Source organism: Schistosoma haematobium, chromosome 3, assembly GCF_000699445.3.
Source record: "Schistosoma haematobium chromosome 3, whole genome shotgun sequence".
Taxonomy (NCBI): Eukaryota; Metazoa; Platyhelminthes; class Trematoda; order Strigeidida; family Schistosomatidae; genus Schistosoma; species Schistosoma haematobium.
Genome location: NC_067198.1, coordinates 40,514,552 through 40,531,438, shown reverse-complemented (window position 1 = coordinate 40,531,438; position 16,887 = coordinate 40,514,552). Strand labels below are relative to the sequence as shown.

Sequence of the window (16,887 nt, the reverse complement as noted above, 5' to 3'; positions counted from 1 at the left end):
TTGAAGACTTTCCCTGGTATTGACAGTAGTGTAATGCCTCTGTAGTTTTCACATTTGCTCAGATCTCCTTTCTTTGGAATCTTGATGAGATGCCCTTCTTTCCAGTCCATCGGCACTTGTTCCTCCTCTCAAATCTTTTTGAACCGAACATGGAGCATGTTTGTAGATACTTCTGTGTCTGACTTCAGTGCTTCAGCTGGTATATTGTCGGGTCCCGCTGCTTTCCCACTCTTGACTTGTCTGACGGCCATTCTGATTTCTTCCTTCGTTGGTGGATCGACGTCTATAGGAAGATCTGTGTGTGTTAATTCGATGTTCGGTGGAGCCGACCTATTCAGGAGTTCCTCGAAGTACTCTACCCATCTGTTCCGCTGCTGTTGAATTTCAGTGATTGGCTTGCCTTCTTTGTCTTTGACCGGTCTCTCTGGTTTACTGTATTTCCCTGCTAGTTTCTTCGTTGTATCATAAAGCTGTTTCATATTTCCTTCCCTTGCAGCTTTTTCCACCGTCGTTGCTAGTTCTTCCACGTATTTCTTCTTGTCGGCTCTAATGCTCCTCTTTACTTGCTTGTTTGCTTCTATGTATTCAGCTTGTGCTTGGACTTTCTCTGCTCGTGTTCGGCTGTTGTTAATTGCCGTCTTCTTGTTCTTCCTTTCTTTGATCTTGTCCAGTGTTTCTATAGAGATCCATTCCTTATGATGGTGCTTCTTTAGACCCAGAACCTCTTGACATGTTGAAGTTAATGCTTCTTTGATACCTTTCTAGTTGTCCTCCATAGTAGTTTCTTCTTCCTTCAGTAGATCCTGTAAGGCTTGGAACCTGTTGTTGAGAGCTATCTTGAATTCATTGAGTTTGTCAGTATCTCGAAGGAGGGCAGTATTGAACCTTTGTAGTGCTGTTTGTCCAGTTTTAAATTGGCCACAACTAGGTGGTGATCCGAAGCTACGTCAGCACATCTCCTGGTTCTCACATCTTCCATTGTCCTTCAGAGTTTTTTGTTGATGCAAATATGATCTATCTGGTTCTCTGTAGTGTGGTCCGGTGAGATCCATGTAGCTTTGTGTATACGTTTGTGTGGAAATATTGTGCCTCCTATGACTAATTTGTTGAATGCACATAGATTTGCAAATCTTTCTCCATTTTTCTTTCTTTCTACTAGTCCATGTCGTCCCATAATATCTTCATATCCGGTGTTGTCTACTCCAACTTTGGCGTTTAGATCTCCCATTAGAATGGTGAGGTCCTTTCTTGGGCACTTCTCTATGATTGATTGCAGTCGCTCGTAGAATTGATCTTTAATGTCGTCGTTGCTATCATTGGTGGGTGCATAACATTGGATAACATTTATTGTGACCCCCTCCTTCTTTGTTTTGAATGATGCTTTGATGATTCTGGACCCGTGAGATTTCCATTCTACAAGTGCATTTCGTGCTACTTTCGACAGCATTAGAGCAACTCCCTGAGTGTCTGGAGCATTTTCCTCTTCGTGACCAGAGTATAACAGCATCTCTTCCGTATCTAGTCTTTGTTGTCCAGCTTGAGTCCAATGGGTTTCGCTGATTCCCAGTACTGCCAAGTTGTATCTCCTCATTTCCGTTGCTATTTGACTGGTCTTCCCGGTCTCCCACATTGTCAGGACGTTCCATGTACCTACAAAAATTTTCGCCCTTGTTTTTAGAAGGGGCATCGGCCTCGTGGCCTCCGAAGGAACTGGGCTTTCACCATGAAGCGTCATAATTCTTCTAAATGAAGACCTAACTTTCAGGGCAGAGTTTAAATGGTTTGAATTATTTTTTCTGGTTAGCGTTTTTTAGAGAGTTATTTTTCTACGGGATGGGGTCGCTAACCTCATTCCCAACCCTCCTCCTTTACACGGGCTTGGAACCGACGATAACTCTAGAAGATCTACAGGTGGAGTTCAAGATACAAGCTGAATACACAGAAACAAACATGCAAGTGAAGAGGAGCATAAAGCTGACAGGTAGAAATATGTGGAAGAGATACAACGACTGCAGAAAAAGCTGTAAGAAAAGGGAACATGAAATAACTATATGACACACGAAGAAACTGACAGGGAAATACTGTTAACCAGAAAACCCAGTCAAGGACAAACATGGCAAGCCAATCATATTCAAGTGCAGAAAAATAAATGAGTAGAACACTTCGAAAAACTCTTGAATAGACCATCACCGCTGAGTCCACTGAACATCTAAGCAGCACACACAGACCGTCCTATAGATGTCACTCCACCAACGAACGAAGAAATCAGGATGGCCAAGAGACAGACCAAGAGTGAGAAAGCAGCAGGACCTGACAATATATCAGCCGAAATCACACATATAATTTTAGGACTAGGTCTATTATTAGAGCAGTACTAGTATCATGGTAGACCATAATTCTACAGATTCACTGGACGCCCAGCTTCGAGATCAGCTGACCGGATTTCGTAAGGATAGGTCATACATAGATCAAATCGTGTCACTACGGATCATCGCTGAACAATCATTTGGATGAAATTCGTCACCATACATCAACTTTCTTTGACTATGATAAAGAATTTGACAGTATGGACAGACGAACCTCGTGGAACATTCTTCGACACTGTGGAGTACCTGAGAAGATCGTCACCATCATCCAGAATTCATACAATGAACTACAGTGAGAAGCGATTCGTGGAGGACAACTGACAGATGCATTCCAAGTGGGGATTGTAGTAAGACAAGGCTACTAAAATTAACACCAGATGAGTGTTTTTGAATTGATATTTATAATACAATTAGACAGCTCGGATTCTTTAACGCTACAAACTTCTGCTATTTCAGAAGCACATAAAACAACAATACCTATTTTCAGCTGGCTACTCCTCGATCAACACTATGAATAGTTGAACATAATGGTTTCAGGATGTTGTCACAAAGCATCGTCAGGACTTGACAATCACGTAATATGATTGATAAAATTAATGAAACTTAACAAAATCGGTCAACAAATTGACTTATAACTATCATTAAATAGTGTTGTTTTCTCGTCATCTTCATTCATTACAGATGATTTCAGTATGTTTCCCTGTCAGTTTCTCATTAAGTAAACATCTCAAAACCCTCTCCGTCTGATTGGAGGTTTAGCAACACAATCATGCATGCAAATCATCAGTATAAGCAGTCGAGCAAACCTCCTGCAAACTGAAAATACTGTCGAATTTACCTCAAAACTGACTAAAATCAAGCCATTATCATAGACATGAGTTTGGGAGTGTACTCCCCTTGGTTACAACTTATGTTCTCCCTAAGAATCACATAAGCATCACTCACTGTCAATCATCATGTGAAGAATTTTTAAGCAGAAGATATCTTGCAGCACCACATCACCTATAAATGTGGCACATAGGCTTAGTTGATTTCAATAACTTATAACCACTATATCTCAGTTAAATCGTATTCCGCCTTATGATAAACTGTATGCTTTCAACTAACTTGTATGCCCAATCAGCCGGTATAAATACAAATAAATAGTCTGCCGCAGATCAGAACATTGAGTTTAGAGCATGTCTCTTACGAATACACTCATGTTTAACGATTTGTTTGTAGCTATCTGTCCAAAATTCACATAATTATCACTCACGTATTTAAATTTTGTTGTGATAACCATTCATGAGTATTAGTAGCATTGCTAAATTCTATCACGGTCAAGTAAGAATGAGGTCGTGAAAATCTCCCCCATAACTAAATAAACCGTATCAAACTAACTGGAACACTAGTTGGAATTCTCCACGGTAATACTTTTGTTCTTTCAGTTAGCCTTCTAATACAGATGCAGTTGGAAATCAACTCATATGGACAGCTTACTCGCATAAACGTTATTTGACTTAATAATTTAAACCAAAACTAATACCAATATTAACATTTATGTGATATTGATTGTTTCTAATATTTTTAAACACGAAATGCTGTTAACCTGCGGCTATCACTACGCATCTTATGGCGATTTATGGAAATATGTATACACCGAATCATCCTTAATTTTTATGGTCCCATTTTGTTCAACTCCTATACAATCTCCACATAGACTTTTACTTTTTTGGCGTATTAAGAATAAAACGAAACATTTCAAAATTACTTATACGGCCTACAACTTGAGCCATTAACCAAATGTTAATACTATGCAATTTAATGTTACTTGTAAATATATATCTACACTAAATCGTTCTTCATTGTCATAATCCCGCCATGCTTGACGTATAAATAATGTCCATGTGGGTTTTCATTTCAAACGTGTTAAGCATCAGAACAGATATTTTGAAGTTATTACATGTACTTCCCGATCAGTTGCCGCCGCCTTCTTTTTGGTTTATCTTTCAGCTTATCAAAACCCGGAGGATTCTTATTAGTTTTGGTAACCTCCGGGGTGCGACAATCTCACTGAACTTGGTATCGGACCAACGTCACGTTGATTATGGTGGGAGAAGAGTGTAATAACACCGGGCCCTCATCACACAGCCATCAAAGCCGAACACGAGACAATTGGGTAAATAGATATTCAACATTTAACGCGGAGAAAAACCAAACGATGGAGAAGGTGGGAACAATGAATGGAGTTAATTCGAGTTGGTCGGTTGGCATGGCTCGGCCTTGCGGGCGTGGTCTCTGATGAGTGTTACCTTATATCTTTTACTCATATTTGTATGAACGCTCAATTTTGGAACGAACGAACTCTGTTTCAAGGCTAAAAACGCATCGACATAGTCAAAGACTCCCAACATTGACAATAGGGTTCAATTACTTTTGGCGGCTGTCACAAGAAAATTTTCAGTTTTCAACTCCTGGTTAAAGATGGCTTCTAAGTCACCATATGTCCGGACAATAGGTAGCTCACTGTCATTCACTGTGTATCCCTCTGTACCTTGGTGACCAACATACATCACATTGTGCTTGGAAACATTTATCGCCGAATACCGAATTCTAGACCATCCAAACAATTGACCCAGGTCATTTTGAAACCCTAAACTATCACTTTTACTGTTTGTCGTTCTCCATATCTTGACACTGTCAGCATATAAGAAAACTGATCCTGATAAGAGATTAAGGAGATTATTAACGTACAGGAGGAATAACATTGGTCCCAAAACTATTCTCTGGGTCACTTCACTATACAGAGTTTACCAGATTGACAACTTGCAGGTCACCCGCACTATCCGTTGATGCCCAACTAGGAAGGCCTTTATTTTCACAAATAAGTTACTTCCAATCCCGATATTAGTTAGCTTAGATAAAACCCGGCTTTTCGAGACAATGTTAAAAGCCTTAATGAGGTAGTTGAAGAGTACATCCGTAGGTAACTTATTATCTTTAAGGGCACATCAACTTTCACGAGATACCAACAAGTTTGTGAGGTATGGATATTCTACTCTACAGCCGTGCTACTTTTTAGAAAGGATCCGGTTTTAGTTTAGATACTTGAACAACACATTCAGAATAATCTTTTTCAAAATTTTAACAAGCACGCGAGGTAGACTAACGAGTCGATAATTCTGAGCGCTGTATGTCGTACTTTTTTGAAGGTAGGTCCTACAATGGCATCCTTTCAGTCTTTTGGTAATCTAAGTTGGGTTAAAGATAAGCTAAAACATATCCACAATGGATTTGAGATAAGATTTGTTGCTGGACCCCGCGAATTAACCCATATAAAGCTATTTAACTGATCAAATACACCGGTTTCTCCAGTGGCCACTGTGTCCAGAGTGTGTATGAAGGTGTTTGTATGAACCGGAGGTGTACATCTCTACGGCGTATATATTGCTAAGGTAGTTGAAGAATACCTGTGATTTATTATAATCATCTTCCACAAATGATCTACTACTATCTCCCTATGACTCTGAGATTCCGATTATCTTAGTTCTTCGGTTTATATACTAGTGTGAGTGTTTTAAATGTAATGAAGACCCCTTAACGAGTCGTTCTATACAGTTTTCTAGACTCGCGGAGGATTAAGGCACGAGTGTTTCAAGCATCTCGATAATGAAAATTTGTCTCATCAATACCCCGTGACGTAAATGAACCCCACATTCTTTTTCTCTTACGTTGGCGGGTGCTAACCTCCTTACTAAACCATAATGCACAGTTTTCTTAGCGTAGTCCAGAAAACATATGGTGCTGTAACTTTTGTGTAAAAAATTCTAAAATGCCTCCCAAGACATCTCATTGGGAGATTGCGAGTCTACTATCAAATCCACTGGAGACACCGACTATTTAATTACTTGTATATTTGCTTTCCAAACTTTTGGTCTGGTTTGAACGGACACAACATTTTTTACAGCAATATGGAACTAAAAGACTAAAACTGGATGGTTATCATTACCTAGTGGTTATGTATAGTCGAGGATTGTGACATCTTGATAGTGAGACATTATGAGATCCAGTAAATATGTCTCGGTGTTCGGGTGGTACCTAGTTGCTTCCTCCACATATTGTACTAAGGAACATGTTATAACAGCGTCAAGCGATTTTTGTTTAAGAGAATTTCCTGATAACTTGATCCTCGAATGTTTCTGGTCTAGGTAATAATATTTTTGTTCATTGAGGTTTCCAAGTAACCATTGTCACGAGAAGAATGATCATCACATAGTTTTTAAAATCCACCATTACGACTTTGATCGAAAAAAAATATGTGAGCGAAAGCTTCTTCTATTCCGTCCACAACCATTTGAGCTACATCTGTTTCACTGATTTTGTTTGAAATCGTAAACTGATTATTAACCTAAACGATAAGTGATTTACATCTTGATTTGAAGTGCTAGGACGTGAGGATTAACTACTACCTACTTTGTAATAAGTATCTTGGACATTTTCCTTCAATTCTCTACTTATTCAGTTAAGGTAGGTTAATGCACTCCTTGCCGGGTACATATCTTCTTTTAAAATACAACCTCTGGGATGACTTTTGTATCATACGATACAAAAATAATCGTATATATAATGAACAATGGAGATAATCTTATCTCTATGTTCTCCTGCAGACATGTAGGTGAATTAGTTCATATATGTGTAATTTTGAACCATTACTTCGAGCTTTGCACAGTTTTATTCTTCTATAGTTTACCACCTTGAAATTATCTTGGTCAAACCAGTCCCCCGATTTTAACGAAATTTCGGGATCTTCCTCAAAGTGATATTAAAATTCGTGGTTCTACCCGGACTTGGGGACATTTGGGGGTTTTGTGCCGTTTCCCCAAAACTGACAAAATTATCCCCAAAATCGGGAGATTGGGTATATATATTTACTATGGTTGCCTGTAAGAACTCTAAATTTCAGTAGTATTTGCGTTTTGGAGACCTATATTATATCACTCTTATTATTTTTATCACAAGATTCCATGATTAAATAATACGTATTCACGTTGTGTCGTCTTGCTTTCCTTCCTAAAGAGTTATGTATTCAATAAGACCATATTTCATACATTTTATCAATTTGCTATCCAAATCGTCAACGCGGTGGTAGTGGGGAATAACTGTTCTAATGAGCAATTAACAACGTAGTTAATTTTTTGCCTGCTTAGTTCCTGATCCCTTGCTTCTTTTCTTCCTGTTCCACTATACTCGATCACGCTTCAGGACATATTATAAAGTATTTATCTTGGTGTTAATACATACATGCTAAAAGCAGTGTAATAATATACCAAACACAATTAATACTCAGTTCTTCATTTGGCTAAGAGGCTCTTCGTGTGCTTTTGTATTCTGATTGTCTGCTTAATATATCTATTAAATCTCCCCACACCTCACTTCATTTTGTCAAAAAGCAATTTGATACAAATTAACCCAAAAGCAGCTCTTGAATTCTGAGCAAGTAAGTAAATCCTAAATTTATCTGCTTTGTCACGTAAGAGGCTCAACAAACTTTTTCAGCATCGTCACTGAGAAACTAGGTCATTAGCACACTCCAAATTATTTCTTCAAGTGGTAGATAAATCACTGGAAGATGAATGAAAAGTAGTCCATAATAGAATTAATAAAGGTGGAGGAACACGGGCATTATTTCCCATAGCCTATCCAGATGTTGATTTGTCTTAAGTTCTGTCCTGACCACTCGTATAAATAAAAAGCATACAGTATGCTTATATGTCTTCATTGTCGTTCCCAGGCCCATAGATTTGTGGTTATAACTGAGAGATTTGTAACCAGTTGAATTGTATTCGAATCCCTTCTCATCTATTGATGCTTCAGAAACAAGATAATAACTTAGCCTAACCACATTAGATATGAGCTGTGACCTAAAATGTAAGTCAGTCAGTCGTTTACAACCTGGGACCAGGAACATATAGGCATCGGTACAAGTTGTCATACCTCATTAGCACAACAAGATGAACACCAAATTCATGGAAGTAGTCACTTCAATGATAATAATGTATAAAGGAAAGATTGTGTATAAAGATATAGTACAGGAAGAAAGAATCAGTTCGTAGAAAGAAATATATACAGCAATTTTAATCTCACGGTTTAAGGGAAGAAAAAGAGTTCACACACCTACGCCACTGTGATCGATTCTGAGCCATGTCACCCAGAGTATCCAACCATTCATTACGATAGTCACGCGGACCCCAGCCAAGTAGTCTGCGTCTACCAACATGACTCAGACTGGAAGTTAGTGACTTAAAGCATTAATGCTACGTTTTATTTTGGTCACTCCTAACTTTCTTCCAGCCGTCTTCAACACTAGTCAGCATTGCGCGCCGTGGTAATCGGTGTTCAGGCATACGCAACACATGGCCCAACTATCTCAGTCAATAAATATTTACACTCTCATCAACTGATTCACTATCATTCCCTAATACCCTGCGTCTAACCTCACTATTACTTACCCATTATCCCAGCAGATGCGAACAACATTTCTAAGACATTCGTGATCAAATACTAGTAACTTACGAGTATCTTCTACCCTCATTGGCTACGTTTGACAGCCTTCAAGTAAAACAGAACAAACTGCTGTGCAATATATTCGTCCCTTAATTGATAGACGGATATCTCGCCTTTGCCATAGGTGGCGTAAGTTGGCAAAAGCCAAACGAGCTTTTAGAATCTGCTGAGATTTCTTCTGACACCAACCTACTAGGGCTTTTCAGACTCCCAAGATAAATGGAGTTGTCAACGCATTCGACTACTTCACCCCCTTTCCTTAGTGCAGTTATTGACCCAGGCAAGTCCAAAAACAACGATTTTCATTTAGAGAGGGAGAAACGCGTCTCAAACATCTTGGCATTGTCGCTCAGTGCTATCAAAAGACTGCATTTCATCAGCGTCTTCGCCAAACAGTACTATGTCATCTGTGTACTCTAAGTCGATAAGTGGACCTCCTGATATGAGATCAATTCTTGAAAATTTAGACGACTAGAACGTTATTTCCAGCACTAAGTCTATGATGAAGTTAAACAAAAACGGAGAAAGTGGACAGCCTGACTCGACTGGTAGTGTTCGAGTAAAGAGCCTTCACAATGTTTATGTACTTCTGAAGTACGCCTTTCAATGACAAACAATGCCACAGAAGCCCTCGGTCTGCAGAGTCAAATACGGCTTTCAAGTCATGGAAAACCACCATTGTTAGACGCCGATAAGCACGGCTATGTTCCAACATCTGAGGAATGGTGAATATGTGTTCGACGAAGTCACAACTAGGTCTGAAGCCAGCCTGGTCTTCTCGTGTTTGTGGTTTACGAGCCTTTGTTAGGCTTCCGAAAATTATTGAGGCTAGTGTTTCAGACGCTATAATAGTCAAACTAGTCCCTCTATGGTTATCACAGGATCGTTTTGACCCCTTCTTATATATTGGGACGATTAGTCAGATGAAATTACGTACAGTCCCCAGATTTTAGCTAAGATATTTGTCAACCTAATCGCTAAGACTGGATCATCAACCTTAAAGACCTCTGGAGTTAGTCCATCTGAACCAGTTGCTCTCTCGTTTCAGACTATCTATAGCTTTTTAAACCAAAGTCGGGGGATTTACTTCAATGTTCCATTCAGGCTGTTTTTTAATGGTAGGTAGTAGTAGTAGAGTAAATGAAGGCCAGCTGGACTGAGAGCAGATAAGTGTTGTCTTTTTCCGAGATCATCTCACTTACACTTGGCTTATTAATTCCGGTTTCTTTCTGGTTTTACCTACAGCCGCTATTGTTTTCATCTCTTTTGATTAGCCTAGATCTGATTTGCTTTCGCTCTTCACCGTGTTTGGAGCCTAATAGGATACGTTTACAAGAGTTTATCGGTGCAAAGGGGTGTCGCAGACTTCCACTTGCTTCTCGTGATCCTTTGGTTCAAATCACCAATAGATATCGCTGCTGTTTCTACAGCTTTTTGTATATCTTTCCAAGTAACATCTGGGTCAGTCTTGTTTTCAAAATTGCCCCAATGTGACTTCAGTTGTTCCTGGAATTTACCTTTGGTCTTCTCATCGCTGAGTTTAACTCTAATAGGTCTCCTTAATCTGAATTTTCTGTGTCTAGTGAGGCGGTTATCACCCGGCTGCCTACACCGTGGGAGGGTTCTCCTAAGGGTACCTGAAAAGGAAATTGGGTTAGAGGTGGTCTTAGTCACCTGGGAGTGTGACCGCAGTGCCACAGGGACAATTGCGTGAGGTCGGTCACACACGACCTTTTTGTGAGTAATTTTCATGTTAGCCCCGTACTTGTTGAGGCTTTACCGCTGGGGACGAAAATCCGTAGGATAGGGTGAGGTGTGTACTCTTCGGTTGACGTTTTTCTAACCTCACCCTTCCTCTGTGGGAATGCACCATTGCTTTCATGCTAGTTGTCTGAGGGAAATACTTTACTGCCGTCACACCTCTGTACAGTCAGCAATACAAATCCGCCTTTGGACCTTGGGTTTGCTGCATTTGGTCTTACCGCTCAACAGATCTATCTGGCATGGTAGGACTTTGAGTAACGATTGTCCCAGACATTATGGTGCGATTGGGTCATAAAGACAGGCACACCTGACAACCACTTCAAGGTAGCAACAACGGCCGGGACCTAAACTGTAAGCCTGAACATAATTACAGATCTGCAATCATTTGTGCCAAAAATGTGTATATTTCTTCTGATCCATCCTTACATCTATAAAGTGAACTTTTTTTCGTTTAGGTAACCAAAATGATTCAATACGAACACCGAACGCCATACTTGGAATTCGTTATTGAACATGTTGTGTTTATTTTCAAACTCCTCTGGTGCTTTTTTCGTGAAGTTGCCAGCTATATTTTGCAAACAATCAGTCCAGTTTATAAGGATCTTTCATCGGACATTATACTTGTCACTGGTAACTATTATTGTATAACATTATACTTTAATTTTCTTCAACTCTCCAGGTGCAGGAAATGGTATTGGCAGGCTCATGTGTTTGGAGTTTGCGAAATTTTGTCCAAACATAATAGCTGTTGATAAGAATGAGAAGGGTCTATTAGAAACATCGAAGTTGGTTCATAAGGAAACTAACATTCAAATTAAATTTTATGTATGCGATTTAAGGTATGAATTGTCTTCTAAAAATAACCAATTTAAATAATCTCTTTGTATTGATAGACACAAAAAAGCTATTGATGAACTATCGACAAGCGTTTTGAAAGAATTTGGAAAAGTTACTGTTTTAGTGAATAATGCGGGTGTCATGAATGCAGAATTTATCACTGACCTAACACATGATTCCATAGAAGATTGTTTCCGAGTCAATGTCTTGTCACATTTCTATGTAAGTTTCTTTTCAGCAACTGACAGATTGTGTTCTTAATATTACTGACAATAACAACCACTTAGTATTTCTAAAAAATATTATTATTCCGATATGATGTTTAACAGTCCTAAACTAGTAGAACATTTTTTCTAAGTTGAACTCCTAATCATTCCATATTTGGAATATGTGCGGTATAATTTTAGTATTCATTTTGGAGTTTAATAATTTTTCGTCTTACTTTGTTATGATCACTTATAAATAAAGTATATGGGGCATCAATGTCAAGGTTGGACTTGATAGTTTCAAATAAATTGAGCATTGAGTAGAAAGTTAATAATAAATATATTTTTATGATAACCTAATGAGTAGAAAATTGTGTTCCTGACGTTTCGTGACTTAATATCAGTTATTTCTTCAGAGCAGATAAGTAACCGAAATCTTTGAAAAAGTGACTTAAATTTTAAACCACGGAATTTCAGGAACATGCGTTTTCTACTCATTAGAAATACACAAAAATATATTTATTATTACATAAAGTTTGGCTAATGGTAGACTTATTATGAAGTGATTTTTTTAATTTTCGACCCATTGAAAATAGTTTTGTTATAAAGTCAGTAAATCACATACATTTTGACATCTTATTTCTACAGGAAGCTAATTATTTTGAACAATAAATTACTTTTAATACATTTATCTTTATTATGTCTTCTTTTCTTTTGTATCCCTTTTTGCAAAGTTAATTCACGCATTCTTACCATCTATGATTAACAAAATAGATGAGAATTCAAGCTCTGGTATTCCAGTCAAATTTCGTCATCCCAGAGGACATATTGTTTGTGTTTCATCAATAGCTGGTCGGGTACCTCTAGCAGGTGGTGCAGACTATTGTGCATCAAAAGCTGCAGCTCTGTTATTTTCTGAATCATTAGAATTGGAGCTGCTTAAGTTGGGTGTGGATGATGAAATTCGTGTTACACGTATATTACCTTTTCTACTTAATACAGATATGTTTAAGGGTGTTACACCCAAGTAAGTCCTTTTGATTATTATTCATTTTATTTATAGGTAACTCTTATCGTAGATTAACATAAGTTAGGAGGCACTGGGCAGTTTTTTCGTTCTTATGGAACTTCTCGGTAGCACAAACACAACCTGAGACATTCAAATTTCGAGCCAAACATTAAACCTTTAGGCCACTGAGTTGGGATTCGGTCGTCCACAATTCGAACCTAAATCGATTCCCAATATGGCACAGTAGTCATCCAATCCTACATGAGACAAATATCCTACTTTCAATATGGCTAAATTGGACCAGTTGTGACTTACTAGGACCTTGGACTCTCGTCAAGACAAATTTCAGAGTAGTAGAGGTAGCAACAGTCATGAAGAACATTAGACATTGATGACATGATTCGAGAAAAAAGGTAACAAGTGGAATTTTAAAAATAACTTCATAAAATAACCTAAGGGATTAGGATCTAAGAGAGGATAAAGAGTGGGTATCTTTCCGTAGTAAATCGTACGTGTAAAATGAAGTGGTTGATCAACTAAGCACCAATAGAGTAATTCCACTATTTTTACCAAACGCTTGACATTCCAGTAAAGAGATGACTTCATCTAACTTATTGTAACAAGCACATCTCGAATATTTAGCGTAAATATGACTTTTTGGATTGCCATGTGTATTATTAAAATTATTATCCATTATATTACAGACATCCTTTGCTCTTCCCTACTGTGGATGCAAGCTATTGTGCAAATCGAATCGTTCAATCTGTACGTTTAAATGAACGAGTTGTTTATGTATCGGCCCGATATCGTATACTGCCCATCTTACAAATGTAAGTATCCATTTTCTTTCCCATATATCATGATCACTTGATAAACTTAATTAAAAAATAACAACTAGATTTACTGAATAAAACGAACTCATTATATTCCGTTGTTAGTTATTTTAGACATCTTTGTTATATCTACATTATGTCCACTGTCCATTAAGTGCCTAATGATCGCTCTTGTGATATGTTCAGAAAACCTTGTAAATGCTGTTCTTTTAGTGGTTCCTTATACCAAATGCTATCACAAATATACGTTAATTCATAAATCGCCCCCAAATGCCTGGTACGGTCGAGAGTGGGGAGAGTCCGCTTTCCCTCTCGAAATGCTCTCACATGGCCACGCGTATATAGCCTCTGACAGGGAAATCCTACTCATTGCCTTCTCGTGTCGGAGGTGTTGTTTACGAAATCGAGAGGACGAAAAGCGAATGTCCGGCGCTTTAACCGGGTTGGTGGAAATGGAAAGTCCACCTAGGGGAGTTGGAAAACCCTGATCCCAAACCAATGGTGCACATGGGCTCCAGTATGTTGCAGTAACAAATGGCGTATGAACCAATCGTTGGTCAACGGCTACCACGAGATTGCATCTCCTTACGATACTCCACTGCCTTGTGAATCAGACCTTCTGGTCGAAGGCTCTGGATGTGGCCCCCTAAGAAAACCACCTGCTTCGGTTTGGGCACCCGGGCAGTACCACAGCCTTCACACATATCAAATGGGATTTGTGTGGCGCATATTTGTTTGGTGTCTCCTTATACCAATATTTGTGTTAAAATAAATAAAATAATCCATAAGTCAATTCAGAGGTAATTTCAGAAACGTGCTGATCCACTTTTTACTGGCGCCTTTTTCGCACTATACACAAATTATCGTATAGCTTAATAATCAATACCGTTTTAGTCAATTTATATTACTATTTTTTCCTCAACTAATCTAGTAGTTTATTGACCTGCAAACTATTTTAGTTGATAATAGTTAACCAGAAAAGCTAAATTAGTAGGTGAGGTTGCAAACTTTCACAAATATCGGGTAACATTATATTCTTAAAAATAGGGGTTGAGTAAATTCATGTGATTGGTAGCTTCTGGTTCTAGTATCATTTAGAATCATAACCTCAACTGAGTAAGGTTGATGATAGTTTGTGGTCCAACGCCCAAAACCTACTACAACAATGGACTCTCGATTTCACTTTTTAATGCTTGAACAACTGAATTCTGCATTAATTGGTACTCTTAAATTTTCAGACATAAAATATGAATTTTCACACAGATATGCACCGGTTCACGTTGTCATATTTCAAAATATCATAGGAAGTAAAATCCATAAAAAATAGGTATACTGCACTTTTAACTGTTTGATGAAGTAGTAAGCCTTCGTCGAATGAGGCATTTACTACATATCCCAAGCCACTGTCTACTTCGACGTCAAATTTCTAGTGTGGGGGAGTAGAGTGGAAGAATTTTAGTGGTGGAAAAACAAAACGCACCATCAGTTCATTAACAGTTAGACTGGTTCGTTTTGGTAGATGTTAGTGTCCACGCAAAAGATGTAGCCAATGGTTGGGAAGACGTAAAGTAACATGGCTCACAACTGTTCGTAATTGCACAGACGCATTTACTATTTTTCTTCCCTTAGATCCTGAGTTTTTGAACTATCTAGTTCCTTTTTATTCGATGAATTCATATTTTCTGGAATCATACCGTCTATGCTTAATGTTTTCTACTACCACTGATCCTGTCACTAATTCTATCCACCACTCTGACATTTTGCTGTGGTGCGGTAAGTTGGACCAATCCACAAATGTACCAGGCTCTTCGGTGCATATGAATGAATACATGTATTTACTTATGGTACCTAATAGTTAATAGCTCAACGCCTTAACCACTGCTCCACTGAACGCTCACTAATGTAAAGCTGACTGTTTCAACTTGCAACTCACCAATCTATCTCTGATCTACTAATCATAATAGTTCACATGTTATTGAAATCACCCAAGGCAATCATTAAAAATCGGGAAGCACTGGACAGTTGTTTCGTCCTATTAAAAGACTTTAACAGTATGCAACTACACCTTTACTGAGGATCAAACTTAAAACCTCCGGGTCGTGTCAGGAGAGCTTGAGCTTTAGATCGTTGGCCCATCATTCGGTAATTTAAATATCTAACTTCAACCGATCAGCGTCATTTTCCATCCTTAATTGTAAAATCTGTTATAAAATATCAAATATTTTCATTTACCTAAATTGTTTGATTTTTTATTTCAATAATCAGAATAATATTTAGATCAACAAGTTGATTGATCCTTGAGTAGTTTTAACATTATTACAGGCAATCAAAACTGAATTGCATTGTTTTAAAAAAATTAACTAAATCACTATTAATATAGACATCAATAGGTTACACCATACAACATATTATTATTATCCCTATTCATTTATTTTCAGACTTTTTCCAACTAAAACGATCCATTGTCTGTATGAATACGCTAATACAGGCATGTATGTTGATCAATTGAAGCTTTATCGAAAAAAAGTCGGTGCCTTCAGTTAACCAAAACACTTAACTTTTCTGGAATCGCCTATCATATACATAAATACTTTGATTAATTCATTTAATTCTCTTTACGTTTAAATGAGCTCTTTGATACTTATTCATCTGGGTTTTTTTTTGCATAGATTAAGAAATAAATGTTGATTACGTGAGATATATAGTCGTTCAAAGTTGTGTTGTGAGAAGTGTTTTGTGTGTTTATCGTGTGCTTTTTTTTAGACTGCAATTAACAACCACTTGATTATCATGTGTACTTTTACACTTGTTTTATTTTGTACTGCCTAATAATACCTCTAATATGTTCAATGTCCTTTGGATATTTAAAACATTTCATCTACTCGTTTACGGTTTTTTTCATTCATAAATTTAATTTTTGATTTCTTTCCGATAAACAATGTGATTAGTAGAAAGTTCAAACGATTCAGTCGATATCATATCTTTTCATGTTTAATTTTGACCCATTATACAACAATCATTCAGTGTTACAGCTTACTACCAGAACTATGCATATTTTCTCTATAAATTACCCATTAGTGACCACATGATATTTATCAGTCTGTTGATTTTGTTGGATGTTATTGAAATCTGTTATACCTTGAGTCCCTATCAGTATATGACAATGATACCACCAATTAGAGAACAGTGATTTATCGACCGGACCAATGATGTATAAAACCTGTAAGAACTGTCTAGAGTCTTTATCGGTCCCTTCTTCCTACCTAGCCCTGCCTGTTTAGTTCAGAACACTGATCTCAGTCTCTGAGATATGAATCATATACTCCAAA

General features: G+C 37.8%; 1 protein-coding gene across 2 annotated transcripts; it reads left to right on the top strand.

Moving 5' to 3' along the window:
• Positions 1-6,557: 6,557 nt before the first annotated feature.
• Positions 6,558-16,647, top strand: MS3_00005790 (uncharacterized protein). 2 transcript variants are annotated; one of them, XM_051213871.1, is made up of 8 exons: positions 6,558-6,872; positions 10,184-10,370; positions 11,129-11,303; positions 11,353-11,512; positions 11,567-11,732; positions 12,451-12,743; positions 13,430-13,555; positions 15,997-16,647. In XM_051213871.1, the coding sequence occupies exons 3-8, from the start codon at positions 11,138-11,140 to the stop codon at positions 16,100-16,102; spliced, it is 1,017 nt and encodes a 338-aa protein (XP_051069885.1). In that variant the 5' UTR covers positions 6,558-6,872; positions 10,184-10,370; positions 11,129-11,137; the 3' UTR covers positions 16,103-16,647. The 2 variants fall into 2 exon arrangements, with proteins under 2 accessions (XP_051069885.1, XP_051069886.1); XM_051213872.1 differs by lacking the exons at positions 10,184-10,370; positions 11,129-11,303 and having other exon boundaries at positions 15,997-16,642.
• Positions 16,648-16,887: the final 240 nt, after the last annotated feature.